The 22,481-nt window shown below is 44.3% G+C and overlaps 1 protein-coding gene across 1 annotated transcript in view; it reads right to left on the reverse strand.

Annotated features, from left to right (window-relative positions):
* The window catches only part of PRKCH (protein kinase C eta), a 214,035-nt gene that overhangs the window by 63,222 nt on the left and 128,332 nt on the right, over window positions 1-22,481 (reverse strand). The window contains exons 8-9 of the mRNA XM_033107515.1: window positions 20,762-20,905; window positions 20,412-20,585 (exon numbers count right to left, since the gene is read on the reverse strand). Of these exons, the coding sequence (XP_032963406.1) occupies window positions 20,412-20,585; window positions 20,762-20,905 (318 nt within the window). The remainder of the gene's footprint in view (window positions 1-20,411; window positions 20,586-20,761; window positions 20,906-22,481) is intronic.

The raw sequence follows: 22,481 nt of genomic DNA on the forward strand, positions 1-22,481 counted from the left end.
TGGCCCCACCCCCAGACCTGGAAGCAGATTCTCAATGATATGGGGGGAGAGGGAAAAGGGGCTGGGAGGCACGTGCACCTGTGATGCACAGTGAGGGGGGGTGGCAAGCTTTAGAACTGTGGAAATATGGGTTTCATTTCATTCAGTCTCATTTCTAACCTCCTGTCTGGCACCATCAAGAGTAGTGGGTATAATTTGCATCCCTCAGGCTACATGCAACTCTTGAAGTAAACAGGAAGGGGAAACAAGCCAGCCGAGATATAATATTTAACAAAAAGTAATGGTCCATCCTATCAAAGACCTAAAATAATGTCACAAGGTAGAGAAATAAAACATGTTTATCAACTAGCAGAATGCTTTTGCTGTGAGGAGACCCTCCACATACACGCCCTTCTTTTCACCTGCTTAAAAATGTCTGCTGCAGAGGCGGTTAAAATTTGGCAGTGATTTCTCCAAGATTTCTCTTCCAGAGAAAGAGATAAATAACAAAATCTCCAGCATTGAGGAGCAGATCCACTCATCATTAGGTGGTGGTGGTGGGGACGAGTGAGGTGACACAGAGGCCATCACCAGCAATAAAATTTCATTAAGCACGTCCTCGGGTGAGGGTTCTAGAAAGTGTGCAGTAAACATAAGTGGTGGCTGCTGGTGGCTCTGATGGTGAATGTGTTTTCAGTGTTTTTTTTTTTTAAAAAGGTCATCAATGTGAGTGATTTCAGTTATCGCCAAAGATATACAGATAGGACCAAAAATAGCATGCTTATATAGTGAGAGAAGTCAGCGTTCACTTGTGGGATCTGGGATGACTTTTATTTATTCTTTATTTTTTGCAGTATCTCTGAAGGTTTCTGTGATAAGTGTGAATTACTTTTATAATTAGAAACAAACCAAAGTCACATGGGCTGCCTCCATATTTCTCTGACTTTCATCTGAAAGATGAAAGATGGCACTCTGAAAAGGCACAGTCTGAGCCTGTCTTAGAGAGCAGTTATTAGGCAGGGGGAGTAGGGAAGCAGCTACGGAAAGAGGGCCCTTCACACCCCTTGGTGCCCATTATTAAGGGCCACTATGAACCACCTTCTCCCTCTAGGCCTTTCTGATGCCTAAAGCATCCAGGCCATCACTGCTGTTGAAACGACATCCAAAATGAGACTCAATGGCTCTGACTTGGTTCTCAGGGCTCCACTGGAGGTACAGGGTTTGAATTCTGGAATGGAGGCTTTATAGCATCTCCTAAGGCTTTCAGAGATCTTTTATACTTCTTTTCCAGTTCTTCAGAAGGGATGGTTTTCTAAGCACACACTATGCCAGGTCCTGGGTGGGGACCAAGTGTTGTAAAATGAATGGGACCCCACTCACTCTCAGGAAGCTCACAGACATGTAGATAGAGCATATCACCCCCGTGTGCTAAGTGCAGTAGAGGGGCACAGAGGGTGTCAGGGGGCCACAGAGTGGGGACATCTGAGCAGCGTGGGGTGGGATTTGGGGGAGGCTTCTGAGAGGAGCTAATTCCCCAGCTTGAAGGAAAAGGAAGCACAAATCAGGCTGGAATGGGGTGGTACGGGGAGGGATCACAGAGAATGAACAGTTGAAGTGTGAGGTGTGAGGCAGGAGGTAGTGACTGCAAGGGGAGATGTCCCCAGGGGCTGAGGCCGAGTGTGACCATCACCGTAATACATACTGCTACTGCCATTGCTTTGGTAGAAAAGGCAAAAGGCTCGTTCGGGTGCTCCCTTCCACCCCATCCCCAGGCCACCCAGAACTGAGAACGGCAGGAATCAGTCCTGTTAATACACATGATCACTCACCCATTGGTCTCTACCATAATTACAGGCCCCGTGTCTGAGTTGAAACAGGTGGAGCTACGGAGCTCAGCTTGGACAAGAGTCCAGTTAGTGTGGGAACCTACCTGCCACCTGTAATAAAACAACATCTGCTACAAAAACAAGTCCCTCCAGCTAAGTCTCACTCCTGTGGCATGAATTGCTTCCAGCTGAAAGAGACCTTTCACGTGTAGTGACTGCCCTTTCCAGAGACATGTATTTGAAGCTCCGAAAGTAGGCGGAAGATAACCTCCGCCTGCAACTCCATTTTCAATCTGTGCTTTTAAGAACTGGTCTCACTGACTCCTCGACAAACACGAAGTCATGCTTCATACACTCAACAGTGAAGCAACTAGAGGAAGCATTTCTGGGATCCCCGCGTTCAGAGAGGCATGGCAAGATAGATTAAGGTTGTCATGAGTCAGGGAAGAGCTTCTAAATCCCACCCTGGGCAGGGATAGCAGACAGCTGCTTCTGTATATAAATCTGAGTAGACAGCCATTCCAGTTTGTCTAAAGTCCAATTTCCTAGACTCTGAGCCCGATACCTGCCCAGCTTTCCCTGAGGCCTCCGGCTCTTCTAAGGTCAATTTTGCCCTAACCTCCGTGGAGGAAGCCTAAGGTCCCACAGACAGGTTTAACCTTAGTTCTAAAGCCAAGTGGCCCAGCCCTTTGTCTGTCCCTCCCTCCCCTTTTTTTTATTCCTGATTCAGCCAACTGCAAATACAAGTCATGAAGACAGGTGAAGAACACCTGGGGGAATAAAAGCAACTCAGAAATCCCTCTGTGCTGCCACGCCCTGCTGGTGTGTTACAGGAGGCCAAGGAGCTGGTTAATAATAGAACTCCTGTCGTCACCTGCCTGGCTCCTTAACCTGCTGCAGCCTGGGCCAAGTCTGCCTGGCTGTGACCAGTTCAGGGCTGTTACTTGCTCAAGCCTGACAGCGGCTGTCAGTGTAAGCAGTGTGCATTTCCTAAAGGCCCTGATAAGGACTGTTGTTTAGGAGGTAAAAGAGATGGGTAATTGCATGAAAAAAAAATTCAAAACAAAACAGGTGGGTTGATGAAAAGTGATACGCTGTTACCTGTGACAAGATGACATCACCTCAGGAGGGTGACCGGACAGCGAGCATGAGCCAGGGAAGGGATACCTAGGGTCAGTGTGGAAGACCTTGGGAGGTGTCTTTTCAGCTCATTGATCCCTTTCTCAGAGAACTGCCCTGGTGTGGTCACGTGGGTGGGTAAATGATGGACATCCTGCAAACGACTACTTGGACCAAGCTGGGACTCCCACCATCTCTTTCCCAGAAAATCTGAACTGAGATGGAGAGGTTTTGACTTAGGCTGTGCTGTGTGCAGGACATGAGGAAACATGCATTAGGGAGCTCAGGCCGCCTTTGCGGTGTGAACAAGTGAAATGTGTGGTTACAGCAGATTGGTGAAAGCTTGGATGGATGGATGGACGGACAGACAGATAAGGGAGAAGAACGAAGGGGAAACACAGAGTGAGGCACAGACAAGAGATTAGGGAGCATGAGTGAGCCCAGAAGGAAAACCTGGGTTTCTCCTGTCTTTTCATTTCAGATCCCTGAAGAGACCTGGCCAAGTTCTGCCCAGGTTCCATGAAATACCCTTTACTTTCACTTCTCCTTTTTTTGCATGACTGTGGTTAAGTTGCTTTCTGTTACTTGCTACTAGGAGAATTTTAACTGCATCACACACCAATTTTTAAGGGGTAGGAGGTTTCCTGATTTATAAATCTGGGGTAATAATACCTTTAACTACAGGCATTGTGTACGGATTAAACCAGAAGTAAAGTACCTTGCACAGCATCAGGCTCAGAAAAGAATCTCAGCGAACAGAAGCCATTGTTTACTACATTACATGAAGGGGCCAAGCTAACTCCAGGAGACCTGTGCACAGCACCCAAGTGTGGTGTTACAAGCAGAAGCACAGTGTGGCGGTGAGGGCCGTGGCTCTGGAGCCAGGAGGGCTGAGATGCAAAAGCAGCTCCACTGTGCCGTATTTATTTCCTCTCTCTCAAAACTCTCATCTGCAAAATGGGGATAACAAGAGGACTGAACTCACAGGTGTGTGACGATGAAATGACTTTAGCTAAGAATTTCAAACAGTGCCCGGCACACAGGGGGTGTTCAATAAATGTTAGCAACTATTATTATTATCCCCACTATCATTACCACCTCCATTATCACCACCACTTCAGCCTCCATGGCCATCTGCCCCTGGGGTTCCGGCCCCTTGCAGGGAGCTGCAGCATACTTGGCAGTAAGTTGCCTGCTGTGGAGTCAGAGATGGTGCCTCACGCAGGGAGTCTCAGACTGGTAGGTAAACGGAATGAGATAGCAGCCGAAACAGCAGCTGCAGCAGCTCCCTGACTTGGTGTGGAACGGGGATCTAGAGGGTTCAAGGAGGACGCGGAGGTTAGCTGCTGTGGTGAAGGGGCGTTTCCTGATACCACATGGTCATGACCTTGATCTGGTAAGGAGGGCTTTTCATTCTGGGAAGTGATAACTAAGCAAGGGGTTACAAAACTAGATTTGATAACCAAAACACGTTAACCAAAGTTTCAGTTCCAACAAGTCTTTCAATTTTGTAACATCAGATGATAATGCATATTCTCTATTTTAGGAGTTTATAATCATAATCATTATTATTATTGCAAAGCAAACATGCTTCCCTATGGACTGCAAGCATATTATACCAAGTGAGACTTTTTGTAGTAGCTATTCTCCTCATCTATAAAGTTGATTCATTTTTATCAACAGGAGAAAGATTTTTCTGTTTAAAGCAGGAATCCATAGTCCCTACAATCTACCGATGTAAATCTCATTTGAAGACACAATGAAGATGCCTATTACCTTTTGGAAATAATTCAAAGACTACAAACAACATCGAAAGTTAGTAACTAATTTAATCATGGCTTTGAAGCAATGTCGAGCTGGGAGCCACATCTAGCCTCATTTGCCCAAGTTCTAAGAATTGCTTTGGAATTATTTCTAAATGAATAACACATCAACCCTGTATCAAAAGCTGCAGAGTGCTAATCACCGGCTGTGGACCAGGAAAAGGAAACCTCCAGTAATAGACCTGAATTTCTCATAAGTGCCCCTTGCTTTATAATTTTTCTCTGACGAAGTCATCTAGCGGGTGAATAGGGAGTTCATATCAACAGGAAACAGTTGCTGACGTTCAAAGGGGTCACAGGGGAAAAGCACCCTCGTGAGGAAATCTGATTGCACCATGTCTGAACTGGAAACAAATTTAACCACATTAAGAACGATTACAAAGCCTTCAAGGAAGAAACAAGGAGAGAGAATCCAATGGCTTCTTCTCTTTTATTTTTCTGACTTATCATTTTGTGCAGCCTAAAGATATCGGACCTTAATTCAATTGCCCAGCAACCCCTCTGTCAAGCCCATGGGCATGATACATCCTGTCTGAGCTCAGAGACTAGTCTTTGGGAAGGACAAATATGTCTCCAATATAATACGCCCTTAGGAACTTGCAATTCAAACCTGGAGGAACACATGGCTCTTTTCAAAGACCAAGTGTTTTCTCGGTAAACTGGACAGACTCTGGCCATCCCTTGTAATGAAACTCGACAAGGCTTACTGGCATTTACACCAGGCCAGGGAAAAAAATGAGGCAATCTAACTTGCAGTCCAACACACTGTGAAGCATCTGGGCCGGGATGTTCTTAAAGAATAAATAACCAGTAAACATATGATCAGGGACATAGCAAAGTCGGAGCGCAGGTCCTCCCTTCCTGGCGGAGCCCCTCTGGCATCTCTGGTCCACACGTATCTTGCCCAGTATCACTGTACTGGGCTGCACTGGTTTTGTGCACTTGGTCTTGTTTTCTATGGAGGACCTGAGACCTTTGAAGGCAGAGCCCAGATGCTAACTGATGTATCTCTAACGCCATCAAGCAGAATGCCTGGACCTTGGTAAGGGTTAATCAAACCCTTTGGGAACTAACATGCAGGGGGCCATTTTTGTTTCCTGATACAATTTAAACCAGAAGATTAGAAAAGCTGGAACAAAGTGCCAAGGTTAGTTCTATCCATCCACTTTATGTAAATAAAGTGCAAAGAAGTGAAGGTCCCTTGCTCATCGTTAAAATAGTTCATGGAAGAGTTCAAAAAGAGAAGTGGGTCTGTTTGATGCTACTTCATTTCCGTTTATTTATAAAGTTTTGGTTTTTCTCTGCTTATAAACGTTTTATATGTTTATAGCTCAAATGAAATTATAAAGTAAATGCATAAGAAAATTGAGGAAAAATAAACAAAATGAAAATAAAATCACCTATAATCTTGATACCCAGAGATAGAAGTCCAAATGCAAGGAGAAACAAAACTATTTATGGCTTTTAGCGTCCAAAGAACTAAAGATTTCAGGGCAAATACGAAATTTGCAAGGTGATTTTAAATAGTATTTTCCCCTTATGTCCTACTTATACTTCACACTCTATCGCATGTTTAAAGAAGAGAAGAAAAAACATAGCCTTCCTTTTTCACCTATATTACTTAATAATTCCTGATGCACTTAGTCATCAAAAGCATGATTTTTTTAACAGTTGCATACTATTCCCAATGCCATTTCTATAGAGTCCTACAATTAGCTGGACTTCTAATTAAGTTAACAGACATAAGAAGACATGATATTAATAGCCTACTCCCTATACTATAATAAAAATCATTTTTATTAGCCTGGAAAAACAGGCATCTCAGAGAGTTTGTATAGGGGAATAGAATAAAGAGCAAAAATGCCATTTTACTTATTTACATCATTTTTTCATGACAGTGGTTCCTAAACTTGCAACCTCTCAAAGCAGCCACGATTTCAGCCCTTCCTTTGATCTGTACATGAAGGAGCCGTTTCTGCCTCACAGGAGGAGATTCTGGGTTACGGTTGTCTGATGAAACATTTTGCCCAGTTAGAGAAGTAGTGAACCTGGCCAAGAATATTCCCTATCTGCCTCGAGATGGTGCCTGGGGACCTGCTGGCCACCCGTCTGCTGCTTCCTCTGCTCTGCAGTAGGCAGTGCTTGCTGGAGTCTCCGTTTGGAGTGTGCACTCCACACGCTCTTCTGAGTTTTGTCCTTCCAGTGCAGCCTCAACATGTTCTCCTTGGCCCCTCTGGCTGGAGAACAAGATGTGTTCAAGCAAATGACTCCCCCACAATCTCCTCCCAAACCCTTTTGGCAATATGGGTGAAATACTGATGTTCACGGTCCATCAAGGATGAAAGATGCAGACCTTACTATAAAGGCAGGGAGACCGAAGTAAAAGAGGCAGAGTCTAATCAGATGAAGGGCAAACTAATCAGAAGTAGATTAAAAAGTTTACCCAGAAGAGAGAACACTGTATTAAGTTTGTAGAGAAGCTTCAGTATGTTAAATGGAGTTCAGATGGGCCCTTTAAACCCTCGAGGATGAGAGCAGAGACCAAGATGGCAACACCAAAAACCTCACCCCACATCCAATGGACAGCTTTGAATCTTCTGGTGAACTGACTTCATCTTGGCACTTGATTCTCCCTCCTATGAAATCACTTCCTTCTGATTCTTCTTTTGGACTTTTTCCCACCCTTCTCCACTCTTGCTTAGAATTCCCTTTTCAGTTCTCCTCTCTTGCCCATCTATAAACACCTACTGAAATATTTTAAATTACAGTTTCTACTATACCGAGAGGATACTGATGACACCAAAATCTAATCTCCCATCCGAACCATGTTTCTGAGCAACGAGCATTTTAACACTGGATTTCTTGCAATGAAATTGATCATATTCCATTCCCCCAGGTTCCCCAACGGCCAGAACTCTGGCCCCTCCTCTCTTATCCTAAAAAGTCCTATTCATTACGCCTCCTTAGTGTTTCTTTGACTTCACTCCCATGACCACTGCCTTGGAGTAGGCAGGTCCAACAGAACACCGGTTCAGCATCCTTCCCACGTCTGCTACCTCTTTCTTCTCCTTCTGCAGACAGCCACCAGAGAACTCCTCAAATGCAAACCTTATGTTGCTCCTTGATTTGTCAAGTCCTTTCAGCTCCTTAGCAAAGGATATCAGACCCATTATGGCTTTGCTTCTTCATCACTACCCACATTTCCTTGCCTACAGTCCTGCTGCATCAAGTCATTTGGGGATTCCTGGGCACATCACACATTTTAATTCTCTGCGCCTTTCCATTAATGTTACCTCTGTCTGGGAGACCTGTCTCCTCCCCCATCCTGTTATTGTAGGGCTCCTATTTATCTTCAAAGCACAGCTCAGACAGTCCCTGCTCTGGGAGCCCTTCCACCCTCCCCAAGGACCAAGTTATGACTTTCTTCTCTCTATCACATGGTTTTATAGGTATCTGTGTTTAGGGTGATCCTTGGCTGAATGCAACTGGATGACAGATCTATAGGACTTGTATCTTTAGTCCCTGGCACATAGTGTGTGCTCAGTAAACATCTACTGAATTGAATTAAAAATACAAGATAGATGCAATATTGCCATTCAACATAGAAATGGCCGATGTCTATAGTGGCTAAGGTTTAACTTGGAATATTTAGAGACCACTCAGTTTTAAAGAGAGCAACTGAGGTATGTACCTTTAAGATGAAATGACATTTCTGTGTATGGAAAACAAAAGAAAGAAAACAGCAGTTTGCTTTTCCCAAAGCACACTTGTTTTACTACCAACACATTTTTTTCAACACTGTTGACAAATGTTTCTTAAAGCTTTGATTATCACAGAGAGGCATCCGTGTAAGTTCAGGGTAGGGATGATGATTTTCATAAAATGCCACTGATTCTATGCCTTGGTGGTAAAGTGAAAGCATAATGATTAAACACCAAAACAACAGAAGCTGCACTTTTTCAATTGCTTGCTTTTAAACACAATCAATTTTAAATATATGCTCACTGAGCTAATCTTTTGCTCTCTAGATGCCCCCAGGCTCTGCTATTTCTGTCTTATCACAGCAGGCCTCAGTGTTCAGAACCGCTGGCAGTTAGCTAACCCTACTTACATTCCACAGACCTCCTATACTTCCGCTGTCCCCTCCCAGTCCCTGCAAGTGCCACAGTGCAGCCACTGATAGCAGTTAGGGGCCCCGAAACAGGAAGTCTGCCTGTCTACAAATTCAGGAAAAAAAAAAAAAAGATAACACTTATATCTTATAAGGAAGATTTGTCACACTTTGCTTTGGTCGGTAAAAAGTGAGTGAGGGGATTAGAAAACAATCAGTAACCACAAGATGGCCACGGGGTTTTGAAAATTAATCTGGGGAACGTAATTTAGTGGTTACCAGAGGGTAAGGGGGTTGGGGGGTGGGAGATGAGGGTAAGGGGGATCAAATATATGGTGATGGAAGGAGAACTGACTCTGGGTGGTGAACACACAATGTAATATATAGATGATGTGATACAGAATTGTACACCTGAAATCTATGTAATTTTACTAACAATTGTCACCCCAATAAATTAATTAAAAAAAAATAAAAATAAAAATAAAAAAATAACAACAACAACTAAAAAAGTAACGTGGTCTTCTAGTGCACTTGACTTCTCCTATCGAGGACAGACCACCTGACATTCATGTAAGGTAGTGGTTTTCAAGTGGGGAGACTCTTCCTCCCAGGGGACATCTGGCAATGTCTGGAGGCATTTTGGGTTGTCTCAATGAGGAAGTTGCTGCTAGTGAGTAGAGGCCAGGGATGCTGCTAATTTTCCATGCCAGGACAGCCCCTCATAACCAAGGATGACCCCTCTCCCCATGTCAGTAGTGCGAAAATGACATCATACTATGCAAACAAGTTTTTTGTTTGGTTGTTTTTTTTTGTTTTTGTTTGTTTTGCTGGAAAGGTTGAAAATTCACTAGCAATTTGATTATTAAAACTATTAGACCTGTTGGTGAGGGTCAAGGTGGTGGGGATAAAGTTCTGAGCCAGGCGGAAGGGAATTTCCTGCTTCAGATCTGTCCTGCAGCCCAAGTAAGGAGGAATAAATCAAGTTAATTGATCAGACCCTCAATTCTACAGGCTTCCAGAAAAGAAACTGAACTAGTCTCTCAGCCAACTCCACCATATTTGGTCCCCACTTTGTTCGTTCTGTCTAATTCATCTTGACCCTCCTTTCACTACTGGCTAGAGACCTGGGCTGGTTGTGGGCATGGGCTAGCTCCCACTTCACAAGGGGACCAGGGCTGAGTGACCCCTGGGAGTGAGGAGGTGAGAGAGGAGGAGGAAGAACAAGGAAGCAGACATGGTCCACAGCACAGGAAGAGAAAACCAGGTGACAGGGAGGGGAGGAGTTTTGCTGGAAGGGCTTTCCTCTTTTGTTTGGGTCGGGAATTATATGTGACATCATTTCAATGTTCAAAATATCAAAACACTGTAAGAATGGAATTAAGAGACTGTGGGAAGAGTTCTAAGACTCCTTTCGTAACACCTATGCGATAAATCATTACAGACTGTCCTAAAGAATTGGGTAGGAGTGAGCTTGAAATACAGCGTGCTCTTGCCATACAAATATACGAAAACTTGGATGCCTCTCACAGAAAGCAAACAGGAACTCCCTGGGTGGCCCTGAAGGGGGGACTGGGCACAAGAAAAGCCTCCAGCAGAGCAGGGAGGGTCTGCAAAGTATTAGCTGACAACAGAAAGCAGGAAGAGCAGACTCAGCCTCGATGGCAGCCAGGTTCATGAGGGGGGCACGGTGTCCCCGCAGCCTTCTGCTGGGCTGTCAAAGAAGAGACCAATCAACCAGCAGGACAAGGAAGGCTGTACAAATAGCAATGGTGGGCTGCTGCTCTTCCCATTACACCTCCTGCTGTGGGTCCCCCAAGCCCACTGGGGATAGGGAGCCCATTCCCAAGCAGAGGCAGTGCCAATAGCTTGGGCCGCCTCCCAATAACCCCCATCAGGTTCTAAATTCACTGTACCCCATGCAAAGCAAAAGGTGTACTTCCTATGCAAATGTAGCTTCAGGACAAGGCCCTTCTAAGCAGATGGCAGCTCTGAGCCTGTCCTAAACAGTAATCCCCAAACTGCTACGGTGACCAGCTACATTATGAACCTTTGCCGAATGAATGAACATCTTCGGTCCTCACCTGTCAGTGGGCAACTCTCTAGTCTTCCAAGTGGGCTAAGTTTATACTGACTGGGCTAATTCTGCTGTGGGAGGCCCTGGAATGTTCTGGAGCCTAGAGGAGATGGACACAGCTGGGGTCTTACGAGGGATGAAGTAATTATGGAAAACTCAAGTATTTCAAAACTAAAACATTATGGTCTGTGGTTTCTACCAGAGCAGTCAGCGTTTTACACTGCGTGATTCTGTTTTCTGGGTGGGGTGGGCCCCCAGCAGCCACTCACAGGTGTAGCTTCAGGCCCTGGCCTGAAGGCCCCAGTCAGTCAAGGCAGGAGTCAACCGAACTTCCCATGGAAACACTTCAGGCCACCCCACGACACTGCTTAAAACTCAGGTGCTAGTTGGTTTGTTAGTCTGCCAGCACTCTGGTTGCACTTCTGAGAAAAGATGGGCAAGGAGGTGAGGTTGTCCCCCACAGGTCAGTGTTCATTTTCAACGACCTTTCCTCTTGTAGTATAATGACTATGTTTGCTCCATGCTAACTACCGCACACTGCCGTTCCATCTATTTTATCTTCTCTTCCCAACTAGACCGAGGATTAAAAGAACTGTTTCTTTTGCCGTGCACTCAATCAGTGTGATCCTGTATTGATGGACTTTTCACTAAACTGTTTGGCATACAGCCCACCCCATTCTCATCCCTGGAGCCGCTCCAGGCACTTCAAGCCCAGTGCTTCAATACAGGGCCCTGTGGAGGCCAGATTATCTATGGTTTGGCAAGTTCCCAGTCCCAGTCAGGGAAAACCATAACCAAGACTCCCCACCACAGATCTCCATCCATCACAGGGAAACATGGGGCCAAATTTGACCCTGGCAAGTCTCAGATACGTCTAAGGAGATTACACACAATCCATGAGTCATCTTACCAAACACGGGGGTGGCGGGTCTACATGATTGCTAGGTCATCAATGATGACTGTGGCAAGCGATGTCAAGGCCAGTTACAACGGAATAACCTCAAACTGAAAAACACACGAAGCCTTTCAAACCCTTTTGTCACACTGAGTATCCTGGCAGTCCTACCCAAATAGACAAAGCCAAAGGAACAGTGTGAACTTCAGGTTCTCTCATTCCCAACTCATTTTCATGGCCCTGTTTACCCACAGAATGTCGGAAAGACTGGAAGCCCAAGAGGATGGAGGCAGAGGTCCCAAATAATCCCCCAAGAAACCCAAAGACTGGAGTTGGCCTTTGTGCATTTTGTACCCAGATGGAACTCTATTAATAGCTGGGAATATGCCCAACTGGGAAACACCATGTTCTGGCTTGGCTCATTTTCTATTTTGATCTGAGCCAAAGGCAAACTACAACAAATGACCCATAGCAGACCAAATTGTATTTGTGGCAGTCATTGCTCAGGAAAAGGAGGAAACCTAGTTCCAAACATATAAGAGAAATTATCCTTAGCTATTTCATAAAAGGCCACAAAACTATATATATATATATATATATATATATATATATATATATATATATATATATAGTGAAAAACTGCCTTTGTTCCAGCCTAATGTCACTATTCTTAGCTGTACACATTCCAGAGAGAACACATTTCTATTTGTGGTATAACGGAAATGATATAGATTATTAAGCTGGGCGACCTGGTTAAGAATCCATGATGTGACTCTTGCTTGCTGTGTGACCTGGCACAAGTTATTTAACCCCTCTGGACCTCAGTTCCCAGATCTTTAAAATGAGGATAATAGTACCTACACCTCCCTGTATTGTTTTGGGTACTCAATGAAGTATTTCACTCAACAGATATTTATATTATAAAATGCCAAAATGCACAGTTTTATACACATTGGTAACAAACATAAGCATCTAGAACGTATTCCAGTGTCTCAAAGAACAGCAGTTGCTGCCGCAATGTCATTCTTCATGCACCCATTCCACAAAGCCAATACCAGGTAGGCTCGAAAAATCGACCAGCTATGCTAAGGCATTAACAGAGACCTCTTCGGAACCCTGCTCCATGCAGAGGGGAAAGGCTTCCAGCGTTGTGGGCTGCACTCACCTTCTCCTCACCTAACCCACCAACACAGGGCCTTCCTCTTGCCCGGGATGTCCCTGCGACTCAGAGCACAATGGGTAAGGCTGCTCCAGGGGCCAAGAATGCCTTCTCCTTCGCCAGGCCAGCTGCTGGCAGCAGCTCAGCAGACAAACGGGCCTGGCTGCCACTGCCAGATGCTCACTGAACACTTAGGAAAGGAAAGAGAGCTGGAGGGGCTGGAATGCAGTCAGGGCCAGGCGGGGCTGTGCAGGGCTGAGGGGCAGGCTCCCACCCCCCACGTGCACAAAGCCAGCTGAGGGTCACTTTCTGGAGGTATCTCTGCTAATGGGTTCCTGAAGGAAGAACATAGGATTTCGGTGGAGGTGTTTATCTGGAAAAAAATCAAAGGCAGGTAATCTTCCTAAAGAGAAGGGAGCTTATTAGTTAAGCCAGAATTAGAACTCAGAGCTCTCACGCTGAAGGTGGCAATGTAGTCCCCTGTCTGATGAAATTCTGAAAGATTCATTCCAGGGCCACATGACTATCTTGCTTCTTGCTATCTATCTTGTCTGTCTGTCGGTCACATGCACACACACACACACACACACTCACTCACTCCTTTGCTATTAATTAATACAACAACAGTGGAGAAAAGAATACAGAGAAAAGAGTGCTCCTTGCACTCCTGTTGCTGGGGGTGATTTTCATAATATACTTTAAGTATCATTTAATGAAGTATCCTGAAATCATTTTGCACAAGCTGTGTAAACTGACATCATGAAGTTCACAAGATTCCTAGACCCCCTAACCGTCAAAGGTAGGATTTCTGCTTTGTTGACGGACACTGGAGGCGTGTCTTCTTAAGGAAAGCTATGCTCCTGCGAGGGGCTCCGGGCACCCTGCTTTGTGTATGACCCTTACCGGCTGACACCCTAAAGACACTCCATCAGTAGCCCGGATATTGTGAGGAAAGAACCGACAGGTAGAGGAACGGGTGGGAGGTGAAAGCACTGAGCTTCTGTCCCTGTAAAGGGAGGGTCTATGCATTCGGTGGCCCACCTGAGTGCAGCACGTTGCAAACACAAACGTGAGTATTCCCAAAAGCACGAGGCTCTGCAGTGGCTCATCTCTCAGACTTGGCCCCAGGTCCTGCAGCCGAGAGGCAGCTCTTGGGCCCCGGCATGGCGTGTCTCATGTTTTCCAAATGGAAACCTTTGCTTCAATAAACTGGGTCTCTGAACAAAGACTGAAGCATCTGACCAGTATTCACTCTGCCACTCCCCCTCCTGCTACTGCAGAGTCTTTGTTCTTCTCTCTCTGGGCACTCAGCTGAGGGCGCCAGGAGGAGAAACTCAGTAGAGAGCCCCTGGGAGCCGGGGGTGGGGGAGACCCGGATTCCAGGCCATAAATGCCAAGAGGCCCAGCTGCTGACACAACAGTCACTGATTAAGATGAAAGGAGTGTGAAGGGAATTTAACCTGACGGAGTGGGGACAGCAGCACCCACTGGGACTGGACCCTGGGACGGGCCCTCCTGGCCTAATAATGCCTGACTCCTCCCGCTTCCACCGCCAAAGAAATATAACCACATCATCAAAATTGGTAAATAGAAAAAGGGAAAAAAGCCATCCATAATCTCACTAGCTCCATACAGTCCGTCGTAGTTTATTGGCATGAATTCCTTCTAGTTTTTTTGGAGGACAGGCCATGTTTGCCAGTTTACTGTCTTGGGTAGAACCTGATGGAGATACATACCAGTCATCATCATAAATTCTATATTACTTCCTGGGCTCTACCCTCCTAGTTCCACCACTTACCATATTGAATTTTCAGCAAGTGACTTAACTCCTCAGTGCTTCACTTTATCACTCAGCAAAATGAAGATAACAATTGTACCTAGCTTACAGGGCTGTGGCAAGAGCTGCATGCTATAAATAATACATGTTAGGTGCTTATGACAGCGCCGGACACGTAATCATTTAACTGCTGAATAATTAATTATCTCTTTACGGGCTGAAAATTTTCATCAAATACTATATTATTTAAGCAAACTCCTATTGCTGAATGCTGACGTTGTTTCCAACATTTTTCCATTATAAATAACGCACTGAGAATTAAACATCTTTATGTGTAACATTTTTTTAATACTCTTTATGTTGTTTTCTTAGGCTAGATGATCGGAAATGAAAACAGATCAAAGAATATAAACATTTTTATGAGTCTTGATACAGATTATCAAATTATTCACAAACTATTAGGACTTACAATATTATCAGAAACTTACGAGGACGCCACTTTAACGATAGTCTTGCAAGTAGCAGGTATTATTATGAAAAAGTCAGAGGCAATAATTTATAGGCTCATAATCCTACATAGCAAACTCAATAAATTATCTAATATATGAAATTTTCTCTTTTTGTTTCTTCCAAGAACCAGAAAGAGTTCCAGAATTCCTCCTTTGGGGTGTTTCCTACACCCTCCCCGTGGGGTCTGTGCTGGCCACTGGGGAAGCCCCAGGACAACTTTCTTTGGCGTAGGAAGGAGGTAGTCATCGCCACAATGAGCCTACTCACTTTTAAGTGGTGTTGCATGTGTACAAAGCGGTTCTGCATCCTCTCCTTTGGTCCTCACACCAATCCTGCTTTCATTTTAACCATGAGAGCGTTAAGGCTCAAAGGAATTTTCAGGTAGACTCAAGCCATTCGGCCAGAGGAAAAACAAAGTTGGAAGAACGAGTTCTTCCATTTCCAAGGGCAATGCTGCTTCCCTGCCAGCAGGCTGGAGGGCAGCCAGGGTAGAAGGGCAGACAGGAGTTGCTTAGGCAGATGATGATTCAATGACCAAAATGTGGCAACTAGACCCCAGTGCCAGCACTGTCCCAACTTCCTGCTGATATGTCACCAGCACCTCAGATTTAATGTATGAAAGGACTGCTGGGTCAGAGCACAGAGACCGGGCCCAGAGAGTCAGCCTGACACAGAGCTGAACCTCGTCTCTACCGTCTGACATTCTAAGGGACCCTCTGCAAGTTCCCTTCTCCCTTTCTCTGGGCTTCAGAGACACTCATTTCACAGGACTGGATATGAGAGGAATGCTTCTTTATGGTCTTCACAATGAAATGAGACTTCGCAAACAGCTGGGGAGTGACTCCAACACCTCACTTCAAAATTCTTCAGGGGAGAGTGTTACAGCCCAGTGTTACACACTGGTTAGCATCTCATTTTAGACGCCATGGCCTGCCAAACCAAGTAGCTAAAAAGTAATAATCTACCTGCTGTAATTTCTCACAGCAACTAACATTTCCTTTTGTTTAATTAGGTTTTCAACAACGAATGGGGATAGTCACTGAGGATTTCTGACAGATGGACAGACGCACAGTGAGCAAATGACATGCGTATTATGGAGTCTGACACCTTGCACACCTGAGAGAAGCAACAAACTATAGCAAAATGAAAATTGTATATATATATATATATATATATCTATCTCAGCATGAGAAAAACTCACTTGATTCTTTTAAGTTGGTTCCCACCACTGGACTTAGGGCAGGAGAGAATTCCCTTTATCCTTTCCTTTGGAGACATCTACCGCAAACCCAAATTCTAAACCCTACTGTCAGTTCCTATCTCTGGTGGAGAAATAAAAATCACCATGCAGTAACGACTGCCACCTTGTGGCCACACATGAAACTGTCACGAGGAAAAATAGACCACCCATACTAATGAAGGCTTAACCTGTTGAATGCTGTTGAAATCCCACATGGCCACTCATAGTTTGGTGTATTGCCTAATTTATATTTTCCTGGAACATTCTGCATTGTACAGATTGCTTTCATTGGGCTCCCAATCTCTTCAGGTTAATTTCTTGTTCTACTCCACCATAATGCAATCTAATTGACACCTGACTACTTCTACACAATCACAGGGATTTCCTTTTGTAGGTAAAAGTCCCCTCGCGTTGGGTATGAGACACTTTATTTATTCATTCTAGTAGCTTGAAACAACAGCCACTGGATGACCAGACTAAGTTCACTAAATGCCTATCAACTGTCTGACTCAAAGGTTGTCAGCTGATTGAGATCATCTAACCTAATGTCACAGGAAACCGTCTACTCTTTGGCTCAGGACCTGAGCTGCAGCTGTCCTGCTATTTGATTCATGGTATGAGCAGGAGGCACGAGCTTGAAATTCAGGCAGACGACCAGTACCACCCACCAAATGGTACCGTCCTTCTTCACAAGGGTGTTTCAAGCCTGAGCTGTCACTCAACTCCTCTCTGAGAAAAGAGCTGGATGACGGGCAGGCCAGGGGAGGGCTTTATGTAAGTAAAGCACAGCAACTAGCATTTCGGGGATACTCCAGGTGACAGTGGAGGACAGGTAGAACCATGGACCCCAAACGGGGGAACAGAGAAGCAGTGGCAAGGCGGCAGGGGCAGCATGGAATCCAGGGCTGTCTGGGGGAGCAGCAGACCATGAGGTCAGGAGGGTGTGGCCTCAAGGAGCCCAGACCATGAGGAGGAAGCAGGGCAGGGGGAACCCTGGCCTAAAAAACTATCAGTTGACTCTCCAGCTCCTTCTGACATGATTGGACAGCGCAGAAATCCACACTGTTCATCCCCTTTAATATATCCTCCCGTCTCCCAGCTTGCAGTCTTCTCTACTCCTCTCATTCTCCAGGCTGCACGTGTGTCTTTTCCAACAAAGATTTGAACACAGATGACTCTTATGTGAATGCTCAGCCTTACAGTCAGAGAAATGCAAACTGGGACTCCAAAGAAGCCATTCTTTTACATTTCTCCAGTCATCAAAATGACAGGTAGCATGCAGTGGTGGGAGGGTGGGGGAAATCAGCCTGTTCATACATGGTTTGGGAGTGTGAATTTAGAAATTCCGCAAGCAAGTGGTAAGAGCCTGGGCTCTGCAGTCAGATTGCCTGGCGTCAAAACCTCTGCCACTTAAAAGCTAAACTTCTTTGTGTCTCAGTTTCCTCATCTGTAAAATGGGAGTGATGGTAACAGAACTTACTTCATAGGGTGACTATAAGGGTTAAATGAGATAATACGCATAAATCACTTAGAACAGTGCCTAGCATATAGGTTGAAAACTGTTAGCTATCTTTAACCACTATGGAGGAGAAGGCCGATTGGACTCAGTCAAAAATTTAAATGCATATACTTCTGACCAGGCAGTACAACTTCTGGTAATGTATCATATAGAAACAATAGCACAGTATGTAAAGATAAAGGCACAAGGGTGAAGCTGAATAATATTGTATGTCCACTATAATTTAATATATATATAGTCACAGGATATGGAGTACAGCATAAGGAATAGAATCAATGGAATTCTAATAGATATATATGAGGCCAGAGAGACAATGGATTGGGGAGGGGGTTATCACCGTGTGAGGGGTGAAATGTCTAACTATTACATTGTTTTGTACACCTGAAATTAATAATTTAATAATTTAAGTTAATAAAAAAAGGAAAGAAAAAGGCACAAGGAGACTCACTGCAACATTGATTGAAATAAAAGACTACGTAAAATATATAACTATATATACTAAATATATATATTACTAAATATATACTAAATATATAACAATAGGAAACAAGTTAAATAAATTGTGTCGTGTTCTTAAAATGGACTATTATGCAGCCATTAAAAATGAGGCAGCTAGCTATGTACAAGTATGAAACAATCTCCGAGATATATTATTACAGTTTCAGAACAAAACTAAGGTACCGAATGCTGGGGAATGTATACTACCATTTGTCTTTTACAAAATAAATATGAATGTATATATGTGGTATGCATGTATGCTTTCATGTGCAATAAGTTCTCTGAAAGGCTACACATGAAATTAGTAATTGTTTCTTTAAGAGAAAGAATATGGACATTTGGAGGATTCTTATATTACCTATTACAAAAATTAGTTTTACAGTTGAAAGTGCAATCTGGAATGTCATTTCTCTGCTTAAATTTCTTCCATTTGCTCATAGACTAAAACCCAAGCTTCTTAATGCAACATACAAGGCCCTTCATAGCCTGGTGCTGGGTACCTCTACAGTTTCAGTTCTCACCAGCCTCTCCTCCACTTCCGTACTTCACACATACTGAGCTGTATTCACACCTCATGCTCTAGTTCAGCGCTATGCCTGTCAATATGCTGTTACCCTATATGGCATATGCGTCTTCATTCTCTTTTCCTAACTAATTCTAACTCACCCTTCTGGTTCCAGCTTTGCTGTTACTTTTCCTGCACCATCCCTGAACCAGGTGGGATGTCCTGTTCCTGCTCCCACCACACCCTCTGCTGCCCCAGTGGTAGCACAGACAAGGAATGTATCCCAAATTCACTCTCCAGAATGCCCTTGGATGATAAGAGGACTCAGATATCTGTGGCAGACCCTCTTGGCTTCTCAGGAGCCATCTTCCCTCTTCATTGACAACAGAAGCCCAGTGTTGAGCCCAGTGCTAACTGGGGAGCACAGTGTCCCACCCCAGGGGATGAGTCAAAGTTGGTGGGAGTCTATCATGGTACACCAGCTTATCTTGGCTAGACGTTCGCTCTTCCAGCCTCCTTTGTAGCTAAGGTTGATCAGGCTACTCAAGTCTCAAAAGATTTTCCTCTCCCTGACAAAAGGAGAGTGGCCCATGCAGCTTTTGTGTATGTTCCCATGCTTCCTGCTTCGGATACTGCCATACGACATGTGATGTTTCAGACAGTGGCAAATAATTGAAACCCCAAGGGAAAGAGATGCCCAATGTCACTGAGCAACTAATCCAACCCTAACATTGCTACTTCCAGACTCCTCTAGAAAAAAAGTTTGTATTAATGAACTAAACTCATCCTTTCTGTTTATTGTGTAAACCACAATTGGTCGGGTATTCTGTTGACTGCAGCCAAAAGCTTCCCTAATTGCACAACATTATAGAGTAGACAGACTCCAAACCCAGATCAGTCCACAGAATTGAGCCGTGTCCCTGATTAAGGCCAGGAGCAATGTCGTGGGACATTACAAATCAAGGTGCCCTCTCTGGGCCTACCCTGGTCTAAACTCTATTTAAGCATTTAGGAGTGGAGCCAAGGTCAAAGTCACCAAGATAAGCAGCCTATGACATTTACTCTATTCTTAGACCTCCGTAACCGTCACTCTACTAGAGAAAACTTACATATGAAGACCTTTCCAATTTTTGATGACACACAACCCTCAAAGGGATCCTTGTCCAGGACAGCATGAAAGGAAGGGTTAATTCATTGGTTTCAGCATTCCCCCAGAGGTCATCAGAGGTCACTGGGTACCTTCCTACGGCCCTACCACGGGAGCCCATTACCCCCCAAAGTTTCCGATATTCTGTTTTATGAAATATGCAACATCTTACTGTGTCGACTCTTTCAGAAAGGAGGCCGTGTAGGCCGTGAGTGTGAGGCACACTTACAGGCGTCTGAAAGCAGCAGAACAGCTGAGTGAGGAAGGGGTGGTTGCGTGCCAAGGACAGGATCCTTTTCTCCGTCATTGTGCATTCCACATCGTCATCCTGCAGGATCACGTCCTTCTTCAGCACCTTCACGGCATAGAGGTCTCCTGTTTCTTTTATTCTTGCAAGCATCACCTATGGCAATGCAGAAGGAAGGAGCATGAGAACTCTTGCAGTTCTTAGGGTGTGGGCACACAGGGCAGAAAGGGAATGGCCTGTAGGGAACGTGAGTGTGTATACATACACACACACCCAAACAACACACACATAACATGCTTGCTTTAATCCAAACAGTGAAAACCAAGACTCACCTTCCCAAAGCTCCCCTTCCCCAACACTCGGATGAACTCAAAGTTGTCGATACCAAGTCGATTGGCAGAATTAACCCCGACCCCATTTCCTTCTTTCGTGCTCTCTTTTCCCTGTCGTCTTAGAGTTGATCTGGAAACGAACTTCTGTAGAGAAAAGAGGGAATACAGTAAGACAGAAATAGCAGCGTGGGCATGAAGCATTTATGGATGGAGAAGACCTCACCTGCAGCCTTAACCCTCAAAACAACCCACCGTGAAAGATCAATTCAGGTTGACGTGTGATCAGGGTCTGCCATTCAGAACTCTATCCGCATCAGCCCCTGATCGGTGCTTACTTACTATATTTGGGAAAGGATCGGTTAAAAATATATCTAAGGCCACCGAGTTTAAGCTTCTGTTCAAATGGGCAAGTATAGAAACACCTTAGTTGGGTCCCTGTGGTTTCTTGCGGTGGCTTTTACAAGGTGGTCAGATTCCAAGAGCGCCACCTGGTGTCCACGTCTCACAAAGAGAGGTTTTCGTGTTTACTCAGGATCAAGTGCCACTCCATACCAGACAAGAATGAATGAAGCAACATTATTTATACAATATTTAAAATTATATAATAGAAATAAAAATCAGTGTAAAAGCTGGAACAATGAACAAAAGTATGAAGTATTTAAAATGCCTATAGTCTTACCAGCCCTCTCAAAAACAAAAATATGAAAACAATTACACACACACACACACACACACACACACACACACACACATCTTCCCACTTGATTAATTTTTTAAAAATATAAAATTGTTTCATAACACATTTTTAATTTAATACTTTTTTGTCTGTATTTTCCATATCTTTAAATTTCCTTTAAGGACCTGAATTTTAAGGGCTGCCCAAGATTCCGTTTTGTGGCTACATCACAATTTATTCACTAATTCCCTTGCTAGGGTTATCTCTCATTTTTCACTAGTATAAATAACACCATGGTGAACATGCTTTCATTCAAATCTTCAAAGCAGGGTGATTAGGAGTCTAGGCTTTCAAACAGGCTGCATGGGTTCAAGTCACAGCTGTGCAGCTCCACCCAATGACCTTGGGCAGGTTACTACCTGTCCCCTCTGTGCCTCAGTTTCTTCTTCCAACAAAGGGCATGTTATAGTACCGGCCACGTGATTTATTATGAGGATTAAATGCCTGTAAAGCCCTTAGATCGGTGCCTGGCTCATTCGATAAACATGAGCTGTGTTGTCGTCATTATCATCATGATCATCATAACCTATTTTCTTAAGAGAATTTTCTGGAAATGGAGTTCTTTAAGCTAAAATGTTAATTTTGGAGACTTTTGATAGTCAACTTGCTCTCTAGAAAAGTTGACCACCAGCAGAAAGAGTGTTCTAGCCTCACCACACTTCTTACCAGAAGTGTGGCCTCCTCCGTGGATTCTCCAGCCCCATTCCCTGGTACAAGCCCCGTCATGGTGAGGATGCTACTTAAAGGCAAGGTGACTGCAGATGTCCACCTTGGGACATTTATAATACAAGCTACCATTAAACAACAGATGAAAGGTCTAATATCCTGGAGATTTGACCTATTTAGATTTTTAAAAAAGTTTATCTGGGTCAACTTCTAAGTAATGTTTGCACTAAACAACTGTGCAATAGCCTGAAACTGTAAGGATTTTACTTACTCAGCCAAATAAAACATTGATAGCAAGATATGAAATGGGGCTGGCCC

This window comes from Rhinolophus ferrumequinum, chromosome 6 (assembly GCF_004115265.2).
Source record: "Rhinolophus ferrumequinum isolate MPI-CBG mRhiFer1 chromosome 6, mRhiFer1_v1.p, whole genome shotgun sequence".
Lineage (NCBI taxonomy): Eukaryota > Metazoa > Chordata > Mammalia > Chiroptera > Rhinolophidae > Rhinolophus > Rhinolophus ferrumequinum.